The following is a 24577-nucleotide window of genomic DNA, read 5'->3' as shown; positions in this document are numbered from 1 at the left end:
TTTATATCACTATAATAAACAGAAAGTCGATACCATTTGATATAACCAGAAGGCAACTATTTAAAAAAACTAAAAATAATAAAAACAACGTTATTATAATTATCACTTAAAGCTAACCCTTGAGCCCATCGATTAATTAATCTTAATAACAGAAAGAGAATGATAGACATCACATAGCTTCTGATGTGATTAAATTGGTAGTACAAAACACTACCTATGAGGTGATCTTATCAAAAAATTAAATATGAACTTGATCAAGTCTCTAGATTTAATCATCAATCTATAGGAGATTCAAGGGACAGAGGAACATGGTGTTAAATAACACCATGGGAATGTAACCACCTCCTATTCAAACATGGAATACTCCGCAGGACAATTGCCTCGCTTCTTCAACCAATGAGTTGCAAGAGGCAAAAAAATCTGAGGGAGTAAATATATAAATTCAAAAGGATTTGAGGGACATATCAATCAAACACCATGCATACATTTTCATCTAGATTCTGATTCAAATAAACCAACTGTAAAAATAATATTATGAGGTAATTGGGAAAATTTGATCACAGACTGGATATTTGTCATCATTAAGGGATTATTTTTAATTTTTAATTAAAAGTAATGTGTGTATTTTAATTAAAAATAAAACTGTGGTTATGCTTTTTCATTCTTTTTTGGGTTTTTTCTGTGGATATGTTTTTAAAGAGTCATTACATTTTATGGGGCGCCTGGGTGGCTCAGTTGGTTAAGGGCCCAGCTTTGGCTCAGGTCATGATCTCACGGCTCATGAGTTCAAGCCCTGCTTCGGGGTCTGTGCTGACATCTCAGAGCCTGGAGCCTGCCTCAGATTCTGTGTGTCCCTCTCTCTCTGCCTCTCCCCTGCTCATGCTCTGTCTCTCTCTCTCCCTCTCTCTCTCTCTCAAAAATAAATGAACGTTTAAAAAAATGTAAAAAAAGAATCATTACATTTTAGAGATACATACTGAAGTATTTACAGATTAAATGACACCATGTTTGGTGTTAGCTATAAAATAACGTGGTGGGGCATTGGGGGTGTAGATGAACCATTAATTGACCATGAATTGATCATTGTTGAAGCTGAGTGTGCTATGTGGGGGTTCATTATATAATTATTCTACTTTTATAGATGCTAAATTTTTCATAATTAAAAAGATGCTCAAAATAAGCAAAAAGGGTCACCTAGCTGGCTCAGTCAGTGGGGCATGCAACTCTTGACTTGGGGTTGTGAGTTTGAGCCCCACACTGGGTGTAGAGATTACTTCAAAATAAAATCTCTATAAAAACCTAAAAATCATAAAAATAAGCAATGAAATACAAGCAATGATAAATCTAATAAACTTTAAAATAAAAAAAATATATATTTACAGGGGTGCCTGAGTGGCTCAGTTGGTTAAGTGTCTGACTCTTGGTTTTGACTCAGGTCATGATCTCACGGTTTGTGGGTTCAAGCCCTGCATTGGGCTCTGTGCTGACAATGTGGAGCCTGCTTGGGATTCTCTCTCTCTCCCTCTGTCTTTACCTCCCCCCTCCCTCCCCCCAAAAAAGAAAAATATGTATATTTATAAAAATACATTCCATGCCAGTGAGGTTTTTCTCATATGATGCTTCTCTTCAAACATGTTGAATTTAGAGGCCAAACATACAAGAAAGAAGAGTTATTTCAAGAAGAGTACAGGAGGGCAAACCTTAATGTGACAGTAAAACTCCTTTATTGCAAAACAGTTGCAAAATACTTCTTAAAAAGTATTGAGATCTTAATTCCTTTTACTTTAAAAGGTAAAAAAAAAAAAATCCTTCTGTTGCTTTTTTTTTTTAAATTTTTTTTTTTAACGTTTATTTATTTTTGAGACAGAGAGAGACAGAGCATGAACAGGGGAGGGGCAGAGAGAGAGGGAGACACAGGCTCCAGGCTCTGAGCTGTCAGCACAGAGCCTGACGCGGGGCTCGAACTCACAGACCGTGAGATCATGATCTGAGCCGAAGTCGGACGCTTAACCGACCGAGCCACCCAGGCGCCCCGCTTCTGTTGCTTTTAATGGAAGTAAACAACACATCATCATGGGTCTGTAACAATAATATCCATGAAATTCGAGGTTATTTTTCTGACATCCGTTAAAATAAGTCTGTTCATATTACAATCCTGAAACGATAACAGACCACCAAAAGCCATTCCCTCGGCCACCTGCAGTTGGCCCAGGGAGCTCTGGACTGAGAGAGAGTCCCTGAGTCTCTGTCAACCCCAACCCCCTGGGATCAGAGTTTACTAGGAGCAGGGCTCTGACACCAGGGATGTTCAGGCCATAGTGTTTTTCTCTCCCGATGAGGAGCTGGGCCATCCTACCTGTAAGGCAAAAGATGGGGTTCTGACTTTCCACAATCTTGACCTGGGAAGAAAGTTTCCAGGTAAAGGTCATGTACTTCTTCTGGGATGCTTGGCAGGGCAGCTCTGCCGTGCCTCCTGCCTTCCCCAGCACCACTTCCTTTCCCTGAGGGACAGCTGCTTCGAGCATCACTAGACGGAAAAGGGGGAAGTCAGGCCTCAAGGCTGTTACTGCCCATCCTTCACCCCATCCCCCCACCTTTGCATTTCCCAATCAGCCCCTCCCCGCTCTGGGACCCCAAGTCTGAGCACTCACCCAACTGCAGCACCAGGAGCAGGTGCCTAAAAGCGGCTCCTTGATTCATTGTGGCCTTGCTGAGGCAGGCAGGGTCCCGGGCTTTCGTGCACAAAGGGCAGGGCCTGAGGGAGATAATAATTATCAGTCAACAGGCATTTGTTGGGCCTGAGGCACACAGGGGTGATATGCACTTGTATGGGTGATATGCACCCATACAGCCGAGCCAGGGACCTAGATGCCCATACTTGTAAACAGACGGCCACCAGTACACGCCACACGATGCTGTGCCCAGGCTGGGGGTGAGTTCTCTGCCAAGTGGGATCAGGAAAGAATTCACAGAGAAGGTGGCAAGTTGATGGGGGTGGAGACAGGGGGGACCAGGCCAGGTCATGAAGGTCCTTGAACACCATGCTGGGATGCTGGGCCGTGACCCTGGGGACTAGGGAGCCAGTAAAGGATTTTATGTCAAGAAGGACATGATTCGGGGCATCTGGGTGGCTCCGTTGGTTAAGCATCCAACTTCGGCTCAGGGCATGATCTCACAGCTTGTGGGTTCCAGCCCCACATCGGGCTCTGTGCTGACAGCTCAGAGCTTGGAGCCTGCTTCGGATTCTGTGACTCCCTCTCTGCCCCTTCCCCACTCATGCTCTGTCTCTCTGTCTCTCAAAAATAAATAAACATAAAAAAAAAAAGAAAAGTTGTTGGGGCATGTTGGTGGCTCAGTTAAGTGGCTAGCTTAGGCTCAGATCATGATCTCAGGGCCCCGCATCGGGCTCTGTGCTGACAGCTCAGAGCCTGGAGCCTGCTTCAGAATCTGTGTCTCCCTCTCTCTCTGTCCTTCCCTGCTCATGCTCTGTCTCTCTCTCTCTCTCTTTCTCTCTCAAAAAAATAAACATTAAAAAAAATTTTAAGTTGTTATTAAAGAAATAATAAAGGATGATTCAATTTGCAGATTGTTTCAATTTGCAATTTCTCAGCTCCTCTAAGAAAGACAAGTTGGAGGAGGCTGAGCCCAGGAGGCAGGATTGCAACAATCCCGGTGAGAGAAGACAGGCCTAAACTCGGACAACTGAGAACTATGGATATGTGGAAAAAAAAGATCGCCTTGAGGAGCACATCTGAGGGAAAATTCTCAGAACTTGGAGCCAGGTGCAGTGTGCAGGGTGAGGGAGAGAGGAAGCAGAGGATATCTCCCTGCTCACTGTCAGACCAACCCTGTAAGGCCTCCGAGAGAAAGCAGAAAAATGATATTTCAGCGTTGGTTTCTGGGAGCCCCTGAGATGGTTAAGACCAGGGGAAGGGAGGCGGGAGGGGTGTAGACAGGCTCTGAATGGACTCTGAACAATAGGCAGCCCTAGGTTACAGCAACGACTCTCAAAGTTTGGTCCGGATCAGCCGGTGCCAGGGTCACCTACCAACTTGTTAGAAATGCAAATTCTCAGGCCCCACCCCAGACCTGCTGGGTCAGAAACTGGGGGTGGGTCTAGTCCGCTGTGTTTTCACAAACCCCTGGGTGACTGGCACAGGCTAAAGTTTGCAAACCATGAGTTAGATGGAAAGGAAAGGGGAGGGGCACCCCACCTGGCAGCAGGGGGGCAGGCAGGGGGCAGGCTGCAGGGTTGTGCTCTGGGCTGGGGGTCCAGAGGGGGCTCAGGAAGCGAGGTGGTGGGATGAGGGAAGGGCTTGGAGGCCCGATCGAGAATCCTGACAGGTAGGCTAGAAGGTCAGGGCTTGGTTCTGCAGGTGATTGGGAGGAACGGCTGACTTTTGAGCAGAGACGTGACATGGTCTATGTGGAGCTTTAGGAAGGGGACCAGATGACATGGAGGGAGTGGAGACTGGAGGAAGATGATGTCTGGAAGGTGGGCAGGAGCAGGGCTCGTATCTTTGAGCTCCCCCTCCAGACTGTAAGTGGGCCTCAGAAAGGTGGCTGCTTTGGGAGCAGTGTCAGCGCGAACCTGGTCCAGAGCTTGGCAAGATGAGATCCCGCACCCAGATGTGTTTTTCTCTCCCCGCCGTCCAGCCTTTGCTGTATGAGTGCTGCAGCTAGCTGCCCAGTCTGAACTCCCACAACACCCAGGTGACACCCTCGAGGGCACGTTCCCTCTTCCACCTCATGATGCCCTGATTCGGGTTCCCATCTCTCCCCCTCGACGCTTAATCTCTTCCAGATGCTAGTCCAGCCAGCCCCCGGACTTGGGGCGGGACTTGGGATGTGTTTGGTTAACTTAAACTAACTTGAATTGCATGGAGGAGGGAAAATCATTGATTTCTTCTTTCTGTACTCAACATATTAATTCTGTTACTAAAGTGGGTCATTTAAGGGCGTGTACACACCCAACCCTGGCCTGGATGAAGCCAAATCATCCAACCTGTGCTACCTGTTCTTGTGCGCCACCCACCACCCCTCCCCCCCCACCCCTGAGCCACTCTCCATCCTCTCTGCCCTGCCCTCTACAAGGAGGCTGACCTCTGCAGACTCTACTGCCCAGGCTCCCTTGTCTTCCTGCTACTAGTTGGGGTTGGCTAGTGGGAAGAACCCACAAGAGATGGGAGGGTCAAGGAAAGAGGTTGGGGTATTTTTCCTACCCTCTTCCTACTGTGGCATACTTTCTGGCAATGGCTACTCTCCCTCCCTCCCCCTTCCTCTCCCCATGCCTCAGCTATAGCTCCTGTCACGTGGCCCTTTATCCACAGCTCACACCCTCACTGGGTTCCAGAAACATCATTTCATTCTTGCCCCTCCAGGACCCTGCCTGCTACTGCTGATGCCTGTGTGCCTCCACGTGCCGGCTGGTTCCCCCTTCACACCTCTGTAAATAACCCCCTTCCTGCAGTCTCTGAACCATCTGAGGCAGATTCTGTTTCCTGTTGGGCACTGACCCATGAGAGGGATGAAGTACTCAGATGGGTTCTGGGGTCCTGGGCCTCCTAATGAGGTTTCAGGGAAGATAGAAAAAAGAAAAACCCTTCTCCAGTCACTCCATCTGCCCGAAAGAGGAATTTCCCAGGGCCTAACACGAGGTAGGGGCTTGACAGAATTTTTTTTTAAGGTTATTTATTTTTTCAGTAACCTCTAAACCCAACTTGGGGCTTGAACCCGTCACCCCGAGATCCAGATTTGCATGCTCTTCTGACTGAACCAGACTGGCACCCCTGATCGAATTGTTGGTTTTTTTTTTTTCTTTTTTTTTGGTAACCAGGGAAATAGGAAGTGAAGAGATCAAGAAGGTTTCCAGAAAAGGAGAAAAGAGGCTAGTCATGGGTGCAGTTGTTTACAAGTGAGCATGGGGCACGGGGGTGCTGAGGGGAAGGCTGCGGGGAGACAGTGCAGTATATTTAAGAGTGGTTCCCACTGTCCCCCAGTCCCAGACTCACTGTCCTTCGTGAGAAGAGAGTATAGGAGTCTCTGGGATATCCCTTCCCTGGGGTCTAAATTCAGTGTAGATGCCTCGGGAAGGCTAGGGACCTTTTGACCCTTCCCCAAATGGTGGTCATCTCTTCCCCACACCAGGATCCTAGGGTCTGTGCAGAGGGCCACCTCCCCGCCTCCAGCTCCTTATACTGTGCCAACTCAACCAGGGTTCAGCTCGGTGGAGGAGGCTATGGGTTTCCAGCTGCTGCTTGCTTTGGTAACTTGGGCTTCCGCTGCCGCCCCAGAGAGCTGGCTTTTGATTCCCACTTCCTCATCCTCCCCAGAGGCGCTCTGCCCCAGTACAGTAGCATCCTGTACACCAGAGCCACTTGAGAGAGGCTGGGAGGGCTTGCTGGTCACCCAGGTCCTGGCATCTCTCTTTCCCTCTCCCTCTTTCTCTCTCTTCTTATTTCTCCGCTCACATCTGTGCACTTCTGTCTCTGTGCCTGTCCACACTGATGCCTCCTGTCTTCAACTCCCCGCATCTGTATCTCTCTTCCTCTCGGCCTCATATGCCAGGAACCAATTCTGGCTCTGTTGGTCTTGCCTACAGTGCCCCTTGCCTCTCCTTTTTCATCTCCGCCTCCAGGGGCCACTAAGCTCTAGCCCCTTTGTGCCTATAAACAGGCATCCAGGCCTCTGGCAGGAAAGCAGCTTTCAACAAGCTTTGATGTGAAGGGAGCCTGTAGAGCACAGCCTAGAGCCGAAGGTGGAGGCAAGGGGGATGGCTGTAGGGTGGACGAAGGGAAAAGGAGAGATTCTAAGAAATGCAGAGGTCCTAGGGGAGGATGACTGAGGATGAGAGGGAAAGAAGGAGGTAGGGAGAGACCCAGAGCAGCTCATTCAAGCAGCAGCTAGCTACACTCCACACAATCCCCAATCCCACACCAGGTCCAAGGCTCTACAAACCAGGTCGAGTTGGAGGGAAAGAAATGAAGACATTGTGGAAGGCAAGACACATGCCCAGAGCAGTAGACCAAAAAAGATCAAAAGAGACTAAGAGAACCATGAACCAAAATGGCAACACACACACTCGCAAACTCTCAGAGCCCTTGAGGTACCTGTTGCCCTTGCCCTGGCCCCCCAGATGGGATGAGGAGCGAGACTGGGGAGAGGAAGAGGGCACAGCCCCACCACAGCAACAGTCTGTGGTCTCACAGACACTTTCATCTTCCCCCCAGAGCCCCCAGCCAGCCCCTCAAGCCCCACCGCCGGGGGATGTGCCCCCCCACTGCATACACCTCTCTCCTGCTCATTGCCTTCATATAAACTTCCTAGAGACCATGACCCTCTAGGGGACCCTTGTGGTTGAGTGGTTGCAACCTCCGCCATCCTCTTCTTTGCCTCAGATGCCCACGTGGGGGGAGCCGTGCCCTCCCTCCTTCTCCTATCTCCTCCAAAATGTGTGGAATGGAGCTCGGCCTTAGAGCCCTACAAACCCAGGCCCCTGTCTGCCCCCTCCCAGCACCCACCCCCTTCAAAGTTAGTTCATTCAACATTTATTGAGTGTCCAAAATGTGCAAGGCCCTTGGTCTACTGAGCCTCCCTCATTGCCACCTTACCATTATGGCCAGGATCGGGGCGTAAGATGTTACAAGGCTTCTGCCTAGAACCACTTGGTGATGGGGGAGTTTTTATTTTGACGTAGACCTCTTCTATATAAGTGCCCCTCCCCCAAACTGAAAGAAGGAAATCATGTCAGGAGTTCTCTCTGACCCTGTCCTCTGGGAACCCTTTCATCTGAGGTTAAGAGGGCGGCCATTTTGTATGAGTCCACAGAATCGAACACAGCACGAGAAATTATTTTGTCAAAATATGAAATGGAGTGATCTCCCCCATCAGGTTTTACTCTCAGCCTTGCACCCCTGAACATTTAGGGACATTCAGGAAGAGCTAGCCCACCCAGAGGGAAATCTTTTGAATTAGCGATAGTAAGGCCTTTCTATTTGGAGGAATCTGACTGTACGGAGGAGGTCCCTCTCCCAGCAAAAGTCTAGAAGAGAAGGCAGAAGACACCTGGGGGACAGTGCTGCAAGGCCATGGAGGTCTTAGGAGAGGGAAAAGGACAGAGAGAGTGCCGGTGGGAGGGAGGAGTTGCACAGGGCATAGCATCTTGAGGAGTACCCCCTCCTGCATCCCCCCAACACCCTACCAAGCTCAGGGCCTGCAAATCCTTTTCTAAACCCCATAGCCTCCTTTTCTAGAGCAAAGGAGACATCTAAAACTAATCTCTTAGAACCAGTTTTTCTAATGACGTACTTACCTAAGAATATGTATCTATCACTTTTATAGCACTGCATACCTACGTGCTCAGTTTCAACCCTTTTTGAGAATTTTGCTAATCCTTTTAAACCTCATGGAAATGGACATATTGTTCAAAAGTCCTTTAAAAATGCCCCAAAGTAGACAAAAATGTAGAAATACCGATAGAAAAGATAGTTAAAGGAGGCTACCTTAGTCACAGGGCTTATGAAATGCTGCAACGGTTTCTGGTGCGAACGTGGGGACGTTGCATCTTTGGGAAAATTGATTTCGGGAGAATTGCCTCTAGACCGGATTCCACTTCTCTCATTTTCTTGTTTTTCCTTTGTTGCCTCTTTTCATTTCCGTTTTTTTTTTTTATAGGCATCCTTCCTCCTTAACATGTATTTACTCTTGCTATTCCTTTCCCACCCCTTCTTCCCTCTTTTCTCTCTCTTTCCTCTCTCCCCATCTTCATCTCTTCCAGTGCCCCCTTGACTTGTTGCCTCCCATGGCCTTTCTCAGCCCAGTGTGGCCTCGGGTCTCCATGTCGTCTCTGATCTCGCAATCCAGCCCAGCACCCCTCTGAGGAGCCCCTTCTGCGCCAGGCCCTGAGCTGCACAGAGTGGGATGCAGATTGAAGTTTGCCATCACCCCGGCCTCTTGAAGCTCCCAGTTCCAGTGTGGAACACAAGAGAAGGTGGCCTGAGTTGTGGACAGAGGACTGGGAGTCCAGAACTTTCCAGCACATCTGCTGCCACGTTCCCCCTCCCCTTCCCAGACCCACGGAAAGGCATGGAGCTGAGTCCGTCCATCTTACCCCTGGGCCTGTGTCTTTCTTCCCCTCCTGCTTCTCGCACAGGTGTGTCTATGTGAAGGCTGGGTGCTCCGCAACCAGGAGCCCACCCAGGAGAGCGCTTGTGACTTCTGCAGAGACGTATGTACACGGAGAGACAGGAAGCCTGGTGGTGAGGTTCCTCCACACCCCAGACCTGGGCCAGCCCCCAACGTCACCATGTTGGGCTGGGGTCCCCACCCCCTGCCTCTCAGGGAAGATGTCAAAGTAAAAATGCCAAAGTCAAGGGGAAAAGTTAAGCAGACTGAGGCTGGAACATAGTGTCTCTGCACTTCTCGTTGCATAACAATAAAAAGCCTGCGTGATGTTGTAATGTGATTTGGGCTTCAGGGAAAGAAGTAGGAAGGGAGTGGAGGGAGGGCACAGAAGGTAATTTGTGGAAAGCGCCAGACAGCTTCTCACTCTAGGGCCCTGAGGGCATTTGTTCAGTGGCGTGGCACCAGAGGCATGATAGGTGGTTCAGTGTGGCAGAGAGGGCCTGGGCTGAGAGGAGGGTACCTGAGACCTGCAGAGTGACCCCCAGAGTGACCATGGACCAGACCCTTTTCCTCTGGGCCTTCGTCTCTGGCAGGCCCTCAAGTGTTCCTCTACCCAGGTCTCTCTCGAGCTCTAGATGTGTAGATCCATCCATCCATTGGACATCTCCACTTGGATGCTCACCCCACATAGCAAACCCAACATATCCCAAGCTACATTTATCGCCTGCTTCCCACTACCCTCCAGATCAACTTCCTGCAAGTCCCCCACTCAGCAGGGGCTTTGCCACCTACCAGCTGCTCACGCCAAATAAACTGGGTGACTGGGTGTAATCTCTGACTCCTTCACCCACCCCCTCCCATGTGTTTATTTACCATTTCCTGTGGATGTTACCTTCACGCTATCTCAGAAGTCTCTCCAAGTCACTCTGCCCAGCCACCACCATCCCATCCCCAGGTTACCACCCTGTGCCTGGACAACAGCTCCTGCCTCCTCACCAGCCTTCTGGCCTCCCCATTCTGTCTTCCTCTAGGCCACCCTCCTCACAGCAGCCTGAGTGAGCATGTAGATACGCACAGGTGACCATACCCTTTCCCTATTAACAAAAAAGTGGCTAGTTGAGCTTGCAACTCCAACAATTAATGCAGGCGCTTCTAACTTGAGACAACATTGTGATTCATTTGCAGCAGAAAGGCATTGTGCTACATCTCATTTTATTAACACGGTGTACTGAAGGTTTGAGAGTCAATAAAATTAATATTTGTTGCTCATCAGAGGCATTCTTAAGTGAAACTGGCAGCAATATTTTTATTCTTTTTTTTTTTTTTTTTTTTGCTGCAAATGCCTGGTGGTGAAGAACACAATGACTATAGCATGGTTTGGCTCCGCTGCCTTGTTTTGTGCTAAGGCAGCGTTCTAGCCCAGATTGCTTTTGCAACATCATTGGAATGTCAACATAGTGACAAAAGCCAATAATGCCCTATTATTTTCATGAAAGTAGCTTGACCTCAAAATCTCCCTGCAAGGGTCTCAGGGACCCCATGGGCTACGGTTTGAGAACTGCTAATCTTGGAAACCTGTGTTCATTCTTTAGCTCTTCACTCTGTCTTGGCACAGACTTTAGTTGTCCCCCAAATGTTTTCTCTTTCTTCCTTAGTAACGGAATCCTCCCTTCTTAGCTGAGCTCATGGCTGCCCAGATTTAAGTGATGCTTAATTGTGGCCTCCCTTGCCTCTGGATTTGGCTAAATGATTCAATCTTGGTCAATGGATGTAAGTGCAAGTGTTAGGTGCAACTTCTAAGGACTGTCTTTCCAGGGAGGGTGTGTGTCCTCCTCAGGCTTCATCCCCTTCCTACAGGCTTGTTTGCTGTAGGGCCTGCTTTTCTCATTTACATTACCTGGCAGAGGTCTTAACAGGCATTTATTCTTCTAACCCCTGATCTAATCAAGTTCTGCCCACTCATTCACATATTCAGCAAGTTGCATGGTTTTTTTTTTCTCAAGATTTTGTTTGTAAGTAACCTCTCCACCCAATGTGGGGCTCGAACCCACGATCCCAAGATCAAGAGTCACATGCTCTACCCACTGAGCCAGCCAGGCGCCCCTACTCAGCCAGTGTTAGGTGTCTTCCCGGCCCAAGGGACTCTGTGGGTGCTGGGGATGTGATAAGGCTGACATGGTCACCCCTCCGGCTTGTGTCATAGACCCTAAACCATTAATAATGCCATCACAATTGGACAAGTGCTACCAAAGAGAAGCTCAGAGTCCTGGGATCTTATCAACTTATTTCAACTGGGAGATCAAGACAGGCTTCCCTGGGAAGGCGTATCAGAGAGCGTGTGCTCTGCTGCAAGTGGAGGAACAGTCAACATAAAGTCAACAGCCCCTGGCTGTTGAATACTTAGGCTAAAGGTGATTTCTCAAAGAGGTCTGGAGGCAGGTGCTTCAGGGGTAAGGGAGGTGAGGGGGCACCCTGCTGTACCCTGCAGCAGGATTTGTGTGTCTGGATCTTGTTGCTTCGCCATCCTCGGTACGTGACCCCTCGTTTCCCTTAATAAGGTAAGACCTCCCAGGCCCCTGTGCTTCTTCGCCTTTGCAAGCACTTGTCCAAACATAATCATTATGAAATTACTGCTTAGAGTCTGTCTGGCAGGCTCGAATGGTGAGTCTGTCTGACTTAGCACCCAGCAGAATGCCTTGGGCCTGGTAGACCCTTCATACTTATTGAATCCTTTGTTAAAAATATTGAATCGTATTGATATTTATGGATGTTAAATGTGTTGTGGTAAAAGACGAACACCGGAAAACTTACCCTGTTAACCACACTGAAGCCTACAGCTCTGTAGCATTAAGTACACTCATGTTATTATTATACATCTGTCTCCAGAACTTTCTCATCTTCCCCAACTGAAGCTCTGGACCCTTTAACACTGACTGCCCATCCTCCTCCCCCGCCCCTGGCTGTTGATTCATTTTTGAGTGAATGACTGGAAAGCAAGGATCACAAAATCAAACGCCTACAGGAGCCTGCTAGGTAATACAAGTGAGAAAGCAGGTTGACTGTAAACAGTAGGGAGGGGTGGGGACCGAAGGAAGTTGGCAGGGGGCAGGGAGGGGGCTACTGGCCTCATCTAATGAGGGCAGCCATGGACCACACAGCTCCAGCTGATAGGAGAGGTTGCACCAGAATAGGTGAACCCAGACTAGCCAGCTCTACCAAAATGTCAAGGGAAGGTGGAAAAAACAAACATTTCTATAATATCCCCTAACTCTAATGTTGGTGACAAATTTTCTGTTGTTGTTCTAACCCTGAGTAAGTCAAACAAGGCATTCCAAGGACTGGATCTAGCTTAGGGCCACCAATTTGCAAGCCATGGACCCAATGGACTGTGGGATGCCATCCAGCTCTTGGGTCTGTGACCTTGTCAGCCCGTGATGATGGATCCTCAGGAGTCAACAGGCCCCAAGAACCTGGCTCTCCCTCTGGTTTCCACGGGAAACGATAACAAAAAGAGAGAGGAAGTTTATGTTGAACACTTAGGACCGCCATGTGCTTGATATGGCGATATATTTTATTTAAGCCCCACAGCCATGATAGGGTATAATTATTATTCTCTAGGTCATACAGATGTGGAAACTAGGCTCAAAGAGTTTAAGAAAATTGTTAACAGTCACAGAGCTATTAACTGTAATTGCTGGAACTGGGATTCCAACTTACCTACTGGGGCCCCATCCCTGGATTGTCCCCTTCATCCCACTGCCTCTCCTCTGCATTGAGAAAGGCCAAGATGGGAGCACCTGGATGGCTCAGTTGGAAGAACCTGCAACTCTTGATCTTAGGGTCATGAGTTTGAGCCTAAGTTGGGGGGTAGAGATTACTTAAAAATAAACAAATAAATGAAGAAGAAGAAGAAGAAGAAGAAGAAGAAGGAAAAAAAGCAAAGGCCAGGATGATGGCTAAGAGAAGTCTTCTCCCACGGTGACAGAGGGGTATGAGGCCAACAATCACATTTGGGGCTTCTGAGACTTCACACTACCATGATCCCTCATATGTACGGAGTGATTTTCCATTTTCAAAGCACTTTCATGTACATTAGCACAGGCCAGACTTTTTGGTAGGTATTACTATTCTTGTTTTACAGAAGAAGAAACTGAAGTTAAGTTGTCTGCTCCATCATAGGCCTATACCCATGGACCATGGGGATTTCCAGAAGAATCCTGCTTCTTGGCAGAGAGCTATTTTTGCTGCCTGTATTCTGTCTCCAGACTGGAGGAGGGGAAGGAGGCCAAGGCAGGCGAAAGATGGGGCGCATCGTGGACTGCTAATGGAGTGTCGGGGACCAGGCTGTTGGAGAAGGGGTAGGGCAGCCTGTGGAGTAGAGAGTTGGAAGCCACAGGTGCAGTCTTGTGGTGGCCTCCTTACCAGAAACATCTGCAGCTTCACTGACACCCTCCGCAAAGGGGGCTGGGGGCAGGGCTTGGAGATGGGGGAGGTACCGGAGGGGCGACAGAGGCTGTTCTTTGGGAAGCAGAGTCTTGGAGGGCTGCCCCACCCCCAGCCCAGCCATATTGTCCCTAACACCATGACCGCTTTTGGCAACTCTGAGGGAGGTTCCTGGGCCTCCCACACCCCATGGGAGGTCTGAGTAGGCAAATTTCACAGTCTGGCCTGGGCTCAGCCAGCTGGCACCTGCAGCCCTTGAAGAAACTGCCAGCCACAGAGTGGAGCAGCTGGAACGTATCCTCACCCCAACCCCCTTCCCTTCAAAGGGTTAACTCCACCTGGGGGTGGGCCTGAGCAGGGACACCTAAGCTCTTTGCTCACCTCCTTTGGTGGGGGCTAGGGGGGCAATAGCAGGGGCTCAGGCCTGAATCCTAACACCTCTGCCTGTCGGGGGAAGTGGGGCAGGGAAATTTCTGGGCCTGCCCTGCCCCAGGGAGATGAGAAGACCAGACCGAGGGTGGGGGACACCCGGCAAATGTGACCACGGGTATGAATGAGCACAACATGGCCTCTTGCCTAACACACTTGACTTGGCAAGGCCTTGGACCTCATTTGGCCTCCAGAACTTCTGGACAGTAGACACTGGAGGAGGCTGTTGGGCCCACTGCAAAGGCTAAGGGTGGAGGAACTCAGAGTTGCTCCTTCTCCTCATTTGGCCTCTCTTTCAGACACTGTTCCCCCATGAGAGCCAAGCTATCATAAGCAAGATGGCCCCCAATGATTCCTGCTACCTCCAGTTCACACCTTTATGTTGTCCCCTCCCACATTGTACCAGCTCTGGCCTGTGCAACCAATAGAATAGGGCAGAAGTGATGGTATATCACTTTCCAGATTAGGTTTTAAAGACATGGCAGCTTTTATCTTGGCCACTCTCTTCCTCTGGGAAAGCTAGTTGCTATGTGGTGAGCAGCCTTATGAAGAGGCCCACACACCAGGACACCTGGGTGGCTCAGTCGGTTAGGTGGCCGACTTCAGCTCAGGTCATGATCTCACAGTTCGTGGGTTTGAGCCCCGCATCAGGCTCTGGGCTGACAGCTTGGAGCCCGCTTCAGATTCTGTGCCTCCCTCTCTCTCTCTGCCCCTCCCCCGCTCATGCTCTCTCTGTCTCAAAAATGAATAAACATAAAAAGAAAAAAAATGGAAGAGGCCCACGCAGGGAGGAACTATAGCCTCTGGCCACCAGCCACCTGAGGGAGGCTTTTTGGAAGCAGATCCTCTAGCCCAGCCAAAGCTTCAGATTGACCATAGCCCTGGCCCACATCTTAACAACAGCCTCACAAGAGATCCTGGAGCCCGGGTGCCTGGGTAGCTCAGTCAGTTAAGCGTCCAACTTCAGCTCAGGTCATGATCTCGAGGTCTGTGAGTTCAAGCCCCATGTCAGGCTCTGCGCTGACAGCTCAGAGCCTGGAGCCTGCTTTGGATTCTGTGTCTGCCCCTCCCCCACCTGCTCTCTGTCTCTCAAAAATAAGCATTAAAAAAGAAAACTACTCAGCTAAGCTGCTCTTAACTTTCTGACTATGTGAGATCATATGTTTATTGTTTCAAATTACTAAGGTTTGAGATGATCTGTTATGTAGCAGTAGGTAACAAATAGAGCTTCTGTCCTCTTTAACAAGGGTTTAAGATGAGCCCTCACCTCAGCCCCCACCAAAGGTTCCTGAGTTCCCTGCCTCTTTCATGCCCCTTCCCCTCAGGACCTCAACCTGGAACACTGGTTTATCAATAAACTTGGAGATGCAAGATGAATTCACCTAGCTCCCTGGGAGAGTTAAGAGGACAGCAAAAGGCAGGGAAGGAGGAGGTGCCTGGGTGGCTCCATCAGTTGAGCCCGTTGGGCTCTTGGTTTCAGCTCAGGTCATGGTCTCATAGTTCATGAGTTCGAGCCCCACATTGGGCTCCATGCTCACAGTGCGGAGCCTGCTTGGGACTCTCTCTTTCCCTCTCTCTCTGCTCCTCCCCCTCTGTCGGTCTCCCTCTCAAAATTAATTAATTAATTAATTTTAAAAAAAAAAGATAAAGAAGAAGAGAGGGGTGCCTGAGTGGCTTAGCCAGTTAATCCTCCAACTCTTGATTTTGGCTCAGGTCATGATCTTGTGGTTGGTGAGATCAAGCCCCGTATCAGGCTCCACGCTGAGCTTGGAGCCTGCTTGGGATTCTCTCTCTCCCTCTGCTTGTCTACACTTTTCCCCTACTTACGCTTTCTCTCAAAATAAATAAACATTAAAAAAAAAGAGAAAAAGAGGTCAGCAGAACAGTCAGTGGTTATCCTGCTGGATGCAGTGGGGGGAGGTTGGAGGAGCTGAAGGGGCAGTAGGGATGTGTCACCCCTAGGAGAGACTCCACAGAGGAGGGGGTGAGAATGAATAAAAGGAACCCTGTATGCACAAGCCCCATGCCCCCTCCTCCTTGTACCCTTTGCTCTTCTCTTCCTTAGTGGGTAGAGGAACAAGGTGGCCTTTCACTCTGCTTCTGTCCCCTCCTTGTCCCCTTCATTCAGGAGCATGGGGAAGTCCCCACATAGACGACGGTGAATCCTTGATGACTACTCTCATAAGCCCAAAGGGCATAGGATGTTACCCAGTAGAGAGGAAAATTGCCACCCACAGAACTTTCCAGGAAACCCCTACCCCCATTAAAACATGGGGGCTTCCATTACAGCTGTGGAGAGCAGGGTCTTAGGGCAGAGCCGAGGGTCTCCTCGGCAGCTATCCCCAGGCCACAACAAGGGGGGACCTCAAGGCTTCTCAAAGGAACTTCAGGACTGCACTTGACAGTGTCATTATGGGCCAGAGTCTCTTTCTGTGCCACTGTTTCTCAACCTGTGACAAGATCACCGCCATACTAAGGCTCAGAACTTCAGGTCGCCTTAAATGCTTTGTTATTCAGGCTTCAGAGGGTGTCCCTCTACTTCTAAGGCTCTGCACAGAGGGATCCCAAAGGTATCCCTCTGTCCCCAAGTCTCTGGCCATCGTGTCTCCACAGGGATATGTCTTCAGCCTCATGGTTCGTGTCACCGTGCACATGGCACCCAGGCTCAGGGGGTACCTGGTGTGTTTGCCACAGCATGTGCACATGACCTCCTGTGCCTCCTGCTCCTGCAGACTCACTCCCACTGCCTTTCAGTGTTTTTTCCCTCCTGTCCGTGCCCTGCCAGAGCTGTCTGCAGCCAAATCCAGAGCCCAGCACATGTAGCAGGTGGAGGTCTAGGTCCCTGGGGTGGGAGCTGCTGGGGGCTAAGGCTGTGTGTGTCCTCTGCTGCATGACCATCTGCGTGGCCCAGGTGAATGTTCTCTCCAAGAGAGAGACAACACGGAAGGCAGGCAGGCTTGTGGGTCTTACGTGCACTTCCTGGCATGACTGGAACACGGAGGCCGGCTGCCTCCTTCACAAATGGGTCATTAGACAAGCACATCGTGAATGGGGGACCTCAGTCTTCAAAGCCCTTTTACTATCTGGTACTCACGGCAATCTGTTTTAATGGGTCATTATCATTATTCCACTGAATATGAGGAAACTGAGGCTGAGAAGATCAAGCCCTGGTCACATCAGCAGAGATAGAATCAGAAGCTGGGTCTCGGGACTCCCAAAGCTGCACCATAGCCAGCTGTCTTGCTGGCCATTTTTCTCCCCATGTGGGGCCTTTGTTCACAGCACGTCCCTTTGTCAGACTTGGATCACAACCTTGCCAGGGCCGGGGCTATTTGTCCTGAGGCATGCATCGTTCAGTGCCTCTCCTGGATAGCGTACACGGTATATGACCACCGCTTGGTGCACGCTCATGTGCGGACCACAGAAAGTGAATAGCACAAAGATGGTGACTGCACACCAGGGATCTGTGCCTGTCTGGACCCCAGCGCCGTTAATCTCCTCCAGCCCGCCCCAGCCTGCCCGGTGACCTCCTGTGGTATGACAAACAGTGACCACTGGGTGGCAGTGTGTTCTCATGCCTGGGACCAGACAGGTTGCCCAGAGCCAAGGAACATGGGGGTGGGGTGGAGGCAAGCAGGATCCACACGCCAGCTGTCCAGAAAGGTTGCAAGACCTGATCCCCTGGAGGACGTGACATGGCAGGGCTCCCCCGTGTGTGCATGTGTGTGTGCGTGCGTGCCCGTGCCCTGCAGCAAGAAGACCAAGGACAATGTGAAATGGAGCCAAGAGTGGGGTGGGGTGGGCCAGGGGAACAAAAATACGAAGGAAACCAGGGCAGCCAGCGTAATAGCGAAGGACACAGAAGAGAGCTGCCGAGGTAAGGGGTGAGGGCTTCTGGAGCGTCAGAGAAGCTATCCAGGAGAGAGAGAGAGCAAGAGAAAGACCAAGGCAGAAAGAATCACGAAGAGACCAGAAACAGAAAAGAGGAAGATAAGAGAGATTGGCTGGGGAAAGTAGGTCGGAAGGCTGAGGTGGGAGAAGGGAGCCCCCAGAGGCTGGGCAGAGACTAGAACCTTCACTGGACAAGAAGCAGCCAGACTCAGGATTGCTGCTGACAGGGAGTTTATTTAGACTGAGTTGTGGAGATCTGGCTGCCTCAGCTCCGGGTCAGAGCTGCTCGGGCTCCGGCTCGGGCTCCGGCTCGGGCTCCGGTTCCAGTTCCGGTTCTGGCTCCAGCTCCCCTATCTTGCTCTGGGTCTGAGGTGGGTGAATCTCATGCTCCAAGGCAGAGAACCTTCTTGGACGCCACTATGGGAAGACATGGAGGGTGGGTGGGGAGAAAGATGAAGGGAATATGGAGAATACTGAGTCTCTCTATTCTTTCCCAGTCCCCTGTGTTCCCCATCTGGTCCCAGGCCTTTTCTCAGTCCCTTCAAGCCTCTCTTGGGTCGTTCGGGCACAAGGGGTCCTTGGAGAGGCTTATGAAGAAGGGGCTCTGCAGGCAAGATCAGGAGTCCACCTTGGTCATCTTCCCTGAGGAGAGGGTGCCAGACAGCACTCAGAAAACTAAAGGGAGGGGAAGCCAGTTGCCAGGGCAGGGGGCCGGGGGGTGGGGAGAGGCAGGGAGAGGTCCCTGGCTCACCTGTCTTCTCCAAAAGTGAAAGCCAAAGGCTCCAGTAATCAAAAGGAGCAGAAACAGGATACCAAGGATGAGAAACAGATGGAGCTGGCCTGTCTTCAGGGGACCTGAGGCCCTCCCAGAGTGTTGGGCACCTACAAGAGAAGTACAGCATTAGGCATAGGGTCATAGTTGAAAGGATATCTTGCCACACCGTCATATGTTACAGATGCCAATGAGACAGTGAGACCCAGAGTGTAGGGACTTATGCAGGATTGTTAGCTAATTAATAGCAGAAGTGAGTTCAGGCCTGGACAAGAGCTGGAGGTTAGAAAGAAAAGAGCTGGGATGGGGCAGGGGAGGGGTCTGGAAAGCGGGATCAAGATGGTTGGTCTGGAGCTGGCGCTGTGGCGCTGTGGGGTCTCAGACCTGGGCCAGACGGCTCAGCGAAGGATACCGCTGTCCCGAGAAGCCTCTCCCCCTGGTACACGTGGCACTGCCAGGGCTGAGAAATGAGTCTGGCCTGCTGCAACTCCAGCCAGGGTCCTGGGGAACTTCCCCAAGACGGCTTATCCAGGGGGCTCCACACAAAACGCTCTTGTCCGGATGCTGGAGTCACCTCACAAAGCAGTTTTCTCGGGTTGCCAGGTAACCCAGAGGACTTGGGAGTCACTGAAAAAAATCAGAGGGAAGAGACCTTTGGGGGCCCGACCCCCTCACTTGAAACCACAGAGTCAACTCCCCAGTCTCAATCGCCCTGCACTCACCTGGGCTCTGATTGGGTGAGGTTGAGGGGAGGAGATCAGGGTCATGGCCAAATTAATCTTATCAAGACAAAGCTCTGGGCAGATCACTCTGCTTGCTGCCTCAAAGCTTTCCAGGCTCTCTACTGCCTTCAGGGGACAGTTCAAACTCAAACTGGCCCAGAAGGATCACATAGCAAATACTATTTTGGATTCTTTTACATTACTTTCTACCCAAATGTTCAGGAACCCCAATATCAGTCAGGTATGTTGCCCCACCACCACCACCACCATACGCCTTACACTTTTCTTGTTTCCATGACTTGGCTCACGTCAGTGTCCCCTGCCTTGAGGTGCCCCCGAATGAACTCTACCCCCCTTTCCGAACGTTCGGAGAACAGTGAACTGACCCACAGATGGCTGATCTACAGACAGCATCTCAGAGCTGTACAGTGACAGCACGGGTAAGAAGACACCAATGGTGAAGGGTCTTGAGTTGAGCATGGTGTACAGGCACCTGAAGACTTGGTGACAGACACACCTGACCTTAGACCCCGAGGCTGGTACTTCCCAGCTGTGTGATTTGAGAAATTCTTTCTCTGTAAAACAGGGGTAACAGTCTCTCCCAGTGAGCTGTCATGACGTAGCATGGAACATTAACACGAAACAGCTGATGCTCAAGAAGACCTGAGACAGGGGCAGCTGGGTGGCTCAGTCGGTTAAGCGTCTGACTCTTGATTTCAGCTCAGGTCATGATCTCATGGTTCATGGGTTCGAGCCCCGCGTCGGGCTCTGCACTGACATTGTGGGGGGCTGCTTGGGAGTCTCTCTCTCTCTGCTCTTCCCCATCCCTCTCTCTAAATAACTATAAATAAACTTATAACAAAAGAAGAAGAAGATGAAGACAACCTTGGATGGAAAGAATTGGGAGGCTTTGTCAACTGACTGGATGTGGAGGAAGTGAGAGGCTAAGTGTCAGGGCAAGTGGGATTGGGGCGGGGATGGGGTGGGGGGGAGTTACTGACAGAAAGGCTAAGTCAGCAAGAGGGCTCAGTGTGAGGAAAAGATGGGGTTCAGAGTGAGGCTGAAGTGGGGGTACCATATCTAGGTATCCTGGAACAGGTGGAAATTCAGCACTGACCCTCAGGAGATGTACGACTGTTACCATATTCATTTATTCCTTCAACCAATGTACCTTATTAAGCACCTACTATTCGGTACCACTATTTAGCGGCCACAGGTGAGTACGGCAGGACACAGCCAAGCTGCTGTGGCTCATAGTTACCAATCAATCAACACATACTTCTGAGTTTTGAGGGTTTTTTTTTTTCTTCCTGTGTTTGTTTTATACTGCCTTAAAAAAAAAAAAAAGCCCTTGCTCAGTAAATATTTGCTGACCAAGGGACTGATTGATTAACTCCTCCCAAATCCAGGCCACTTCCTGCAACTTTAACCCAAGCCCTGGTCCCGAAGTAGACAAGGATTCCAGAGCTATATTCCACCTCTTCTGAACCATTCAAACTTTTGCCACCTGTCCTTGTAACTTCTCAGACCCTTCCTCCCCGCCCCCCATTCAGAGCAGGGTGGAATGTTCATCTAGTGACTCAGGGGAGACTTTCTGTTTCGGTGGTTCCTTATGTGGGGGCGAGAAAAGAGGAGGCCACAAGGGCAGCCTCCGCGACTTTTGCCCAGTGGCCTGGCATCGTGAAGCAGATTTGCCCAGTCTCTCCCCAGCCAGCCTTCCCTCCCTGTCCCAGCTCCCCTGGGATGGGACCTACTCCTTTCCCACCTGGGGCTGACCTGTGATGACTGCCAAGGTGACAGTGACACTGAGCTGCTGCCCCTGCAGATGGACGTGGCAGGTGTAGGTCCCAGCCTGGGCCTGGCTCACAGCCTCCAGTGGAAGGGTAAAGTTGCCATTGTCTCCAGCCACCAGGAGGTCGGGGCCTCCACCAGGAGGGGCCCACTTGGCAGTGAGAGAAGACTGGGCCCCCAAACCGGGAGGCAGGTGGCAGGGCAGCTCCACCCTGGAACCTGCTCCAGCATACACAGTCAGAGGCACTGAGGGCTCCAGACCTGGGAAAAAAGAGAAGCCAGAGTTGAAGCTGAGAGCAGGAGGCACAGAGGGGCTGGAGCCCTGGAGCTGTAGGTAAGGGAGGCAGAAGACAAAGGAGGTGGTCAGTCTCTGAAGGGTGCAAGGGAGCAGATAATGTGGATGAGCTGAGGATGCTCTGAAACCCCCATGTGGGCTGGGCCAGGGGGGAGACCAAAGGCTGGCCAGTGAGGCCACAAGGAAAAGCCAGAAGAGGGGAAGGCGGTGAAAAGGCTGCAATGCGAGATACTATGAGGGAGTTGGACAGTGAGGCCCAGGCAATCACAGTGGGCACCAGCTGCCAGAGACCTGGTTTGGGGACCCATAAGTCAGGGGGAGGTGTCAGGGGGGCAGGAAGGGGTTGTGGTCAAGTATGAAGTCAGACTGGAGGAGTTACCCAGAACAGTGAGGTTGTATGTAATGGAGACATTGAAGCCATCTCTGTAGGTGAGGAGGCAGCCCCACGGCCCAGAGTCCAAGGGGCTCACTTGGGGCAGGAAGAGGAGGCTTCCAGCTAAGTGGTGATGGGGGGACTCCTGGACAGGGACTCTGCCTCGGAACCAGTGCACAGAGGCTGGCAGGTCAGGGCGGCTGAAGGAGCAGTTCAAGATGACCCAGTCGGAGATCCGGAGAGACCCTGGGGGGCTGGCAGTCACTGCTCAAGGATAAAGAAGGTGTGATTAGCTCCACAAGAAACACCTTCCGAACGCAGCAGGCCAACTAGGCTGGAAACAGGCCCCAAGCTGTAGACTTCTTTGTCTTTTCCACTCCAGCTCTCCTCCACCACCGGCCCCCCTGCCCCGCTCCACCACGCAACACCCCCTCCCCCGCCCCGCCCCAGTCCAGTGCCTGGCACATGGAGGCGCTTAGAATGGATGCTCAGGAATCTTCTGCCTACTTCCCCCCACCCCTGCCTCCGGTGCCTCCAGTTTACTCGGCTGGGTCTACCCTCCCCTTTCACCAGGCCTTGCCCGAGGATATCCACCAAGCCCACCCGCTGAGCTACAGAAGTCTGAAATGAGTCACTCTAGCCCAACACTCTTCCACCCCCCCCCCCGCCCCCCGCAACCCAGGGGTGCCTCCCCTCCTCCACCCTGGCACTCCCAGGGTGGGTGGGGGAGGGGAGTTCCTGGGGTGATACAATCTCTCCCTAGGGTCCTCCCCTCCCCCACACACATGCTTCTCTGGGGGCACCTTCCACTCTGCCCCCCCACCCCCTTCCGCTACCCTCCTGGGGGCGGGTTGGGGGGGGGGGGGACGCGGGGCGGCCCTCTCCCGCCCTGCCCAGGGCGCATTCTTAGAAGCACAGCCCCTGCCCCAGCCCTTCCTGCCTCCGGGGCGGCGGGGAACGCGGCGCCCTGCTCCAGCCCCGCTCCCCACGGCCCGCCCCCACCTACTGGAGGCCTGGCCCACGCGCAGACGGAGGCGGCAGGCGAGGGAGCGGTCCCGGAGGTGCACCGCAGCGCGGTACTCGCCGGCGTCGGCGCGTCGGGCCGGGCGCAGCCACAGCGAGAAGTCCCCGCGCTGGAGGCCGCGCTCTTCCAGCTGCACGCGGGGCTGCAGGGGCGGCCTCCCGCTGCGCAGGCCGCCGGGAGCCTGCATCAGCACCACGTAGCGGCGCGGCCCCGGGCCCTGGGCGGAGGGCGCCGCGGGGCGCAGGCTGGGCGCGGGAGCCGGCGGACCACTGGACGGGAGAGAGGGACGGGACTGAGAAATTCGAGGGGGAAGAAGCCCGGGGCGAGATGCAGCCCAGCCCCACTTCGAGGATGAGGAAACCCACCCAAAAGATCTCTTGACCGCTGACCGTCCCCATCCTCGTCCCCCCTCGGGTGGGGCCAGCGCCATCCACGCTTGGAGAGGCGGGCATAGAAGGGATGCAGGTGTGAGGGGAGCAGTCTTCCAAGGAAAGGCAGCGGGGGAGACCGAGCCACTGGGTTCTGGGGGATCGACAGCTCAGGGCAGGAGACTGGAGGCTGGCTTGGGCCTTGGGTTATGAGTCTGGGTGCCATTGCTGTTGGATTTGGGGGTTCTGTTGCCCAAGTTCGGGGTGCATACCTGTCTGGTAGATGGTGCCAAGTGACCCCTGCTGTTCTCAGAAGGCTGACATCCTGGAGGGGGATTGTGGGGCTGCAGGGGAGCTGGGCAGGAGCCCCCTCCTGGGCCCACACCACAGAGACCTCTGTCTCAGACCCTGGAGCCTCCACTGGGGAGGAAAAGAGAGGTCAAGGTGAGGGGCCATGAGCCAGAAGACTGAGGAATAGAGGAGCCTCAGCTACCTGAAGGAGAAACAGGGCTGAAGTAGACATTGGGCTGCCCCTTCCCCACCCAACGGGAAGACCATGGAGAGGCTTTGGGGCAGAAAGACTACCCGGAGCAAGGCCTTAGAAGAATCAAGCTAAGGACCTTGGCATCCGTGAGGTCCAGAAACCCCTGCTGACCACCCCCCATCCCCGTGGGTCTGGAGGGCAACCCTCCCAGAGGGTCAGCCCCATCTTACCTGGAGCCACCCGCTGCAGCTGCAGAAGCAGCAGAACCAGGAACTGAGCCTCCCACATCTCCCCTTAGGCCTGGGCCACGCTGAGCCCCCCAAAGGGAAGAGGTCAGAAAGAAGGGAGGGACAGATGGACAAAAGAGGGGTTCTGCAAAGATACCGGGTGGAAGAAGGGAATCTAAAAGAGGGACAGGGACAGAAGCCTGGAGGTAGGGGCAAGAACCAATGTACCAGAGACTGGAATCCAGAGGCAAGCCGGCCAGATTGGAGAGCAGGAGTTGGGGGAGGGGGTGGGGGTGTCCCAGCGAATGGGGCAAGGCAGTGGCAGAGAGCAGAGTGGAGGCCAGGTGGCTGTCTTGAGCTGGGAGGCAGTTCTGCTGCTCCTAGGGCCCTCGCCCCTGTCCTTCTGCCTTCCCTCCACCTTCCCCACTTCCCCTCCCCGTTGCCCCCCCACACACCCCAGGGCTCACAGTTTCGCTTCGCAGTGGAAAGTCTGAGGGGGTTGATTCCCAGCAGCATTACCCTCCACTTCTGTGGTGGCGCTCCCCTTGTTTATTTCCTCAGTCCTGGGTGTCCCCGCCAACCCTTCACCCCCCCCTTCCCTCCCTCCCTCCCTCCCTCCCTCCCTCCCTCCCTCT

General features: G+C 52.2%; 2 protein-coding genes across 3 annotated transcripts in view; both read right to left on the bottom strand.

The window, feature by feature from the left end:
- Positions 1-9250, bottom strand: part of CD4 (CD4 molecule) — a 43513-nt gene extending 34263 nt beyond the window's left edge. For both annotated transcript variants that reach the window (XM_053225769.1, XM_027074158.2), the window contains exons 1-3: positions 9110-9250; positions 2652-2755; positions 2357-2527 (exon numbers count right to left, since the gene is read on the bottom strand). In XM_053225769.1, coding sequence (XP_053081744.1) covers positions 2357-2527; positions 2652-2700 — 220 coding nt within the window. In that variant the 5' untranslated portion in view covers positions 2701-2755; positions 9110-9250. The remainder of the gene's footprint in view (positions 1-2356; positions 2528-2651; positions 2756-9109) is intronic.
- An 8850-nt stretch (positions 9251-18100) lies between these two features.
- Positions 18101-24496, bottom strand: LAG3 (lymphocyte activating 3). Its single transcript, XM_027074154.2, has 8 exons — positions 23946-24496; positions 23504-23651; positions 22846-23132; positions 21846-22103; positions 21157-21432; positions 19043-19285; positions 18638-18768; positions 18101-18303 (listed from the first exon to the last, which is right to left on the bottom strand). The coding sequence occupies exons 1-8, from the start codon at positions 24001-24003 to the stop codon at positions 18163-18165; spliced, it is 1542 nt and encodes a 513-aa protein (XP_026929955.2). The 5' UTR covers positions 24004-24496; the 3' UTR covers positions 18101-18162.
- Positions 24497-24577: the final 81 nt, after the last annotated feature.

Source organism: Acinonyx jubatus, chromosome B4 (genome assembly GCF_027475565.1).
Source record: "Acinonyx jubatus isolate Ajub_Pintada_27869175 chromosome B4, VMU_Ajub_asm_v1.0, whole genome shotgun sequence".
NCBI lineage: Eukaryota > Metazoa > Chordata > Mammalia > Carnivora > Felidae > Acinonyx > Acinonyx jubatus.
Note: the sequence above shows the minus strand (reverse complement) of the source record. Positions and strands in the feature narration are given on the sequence as shown.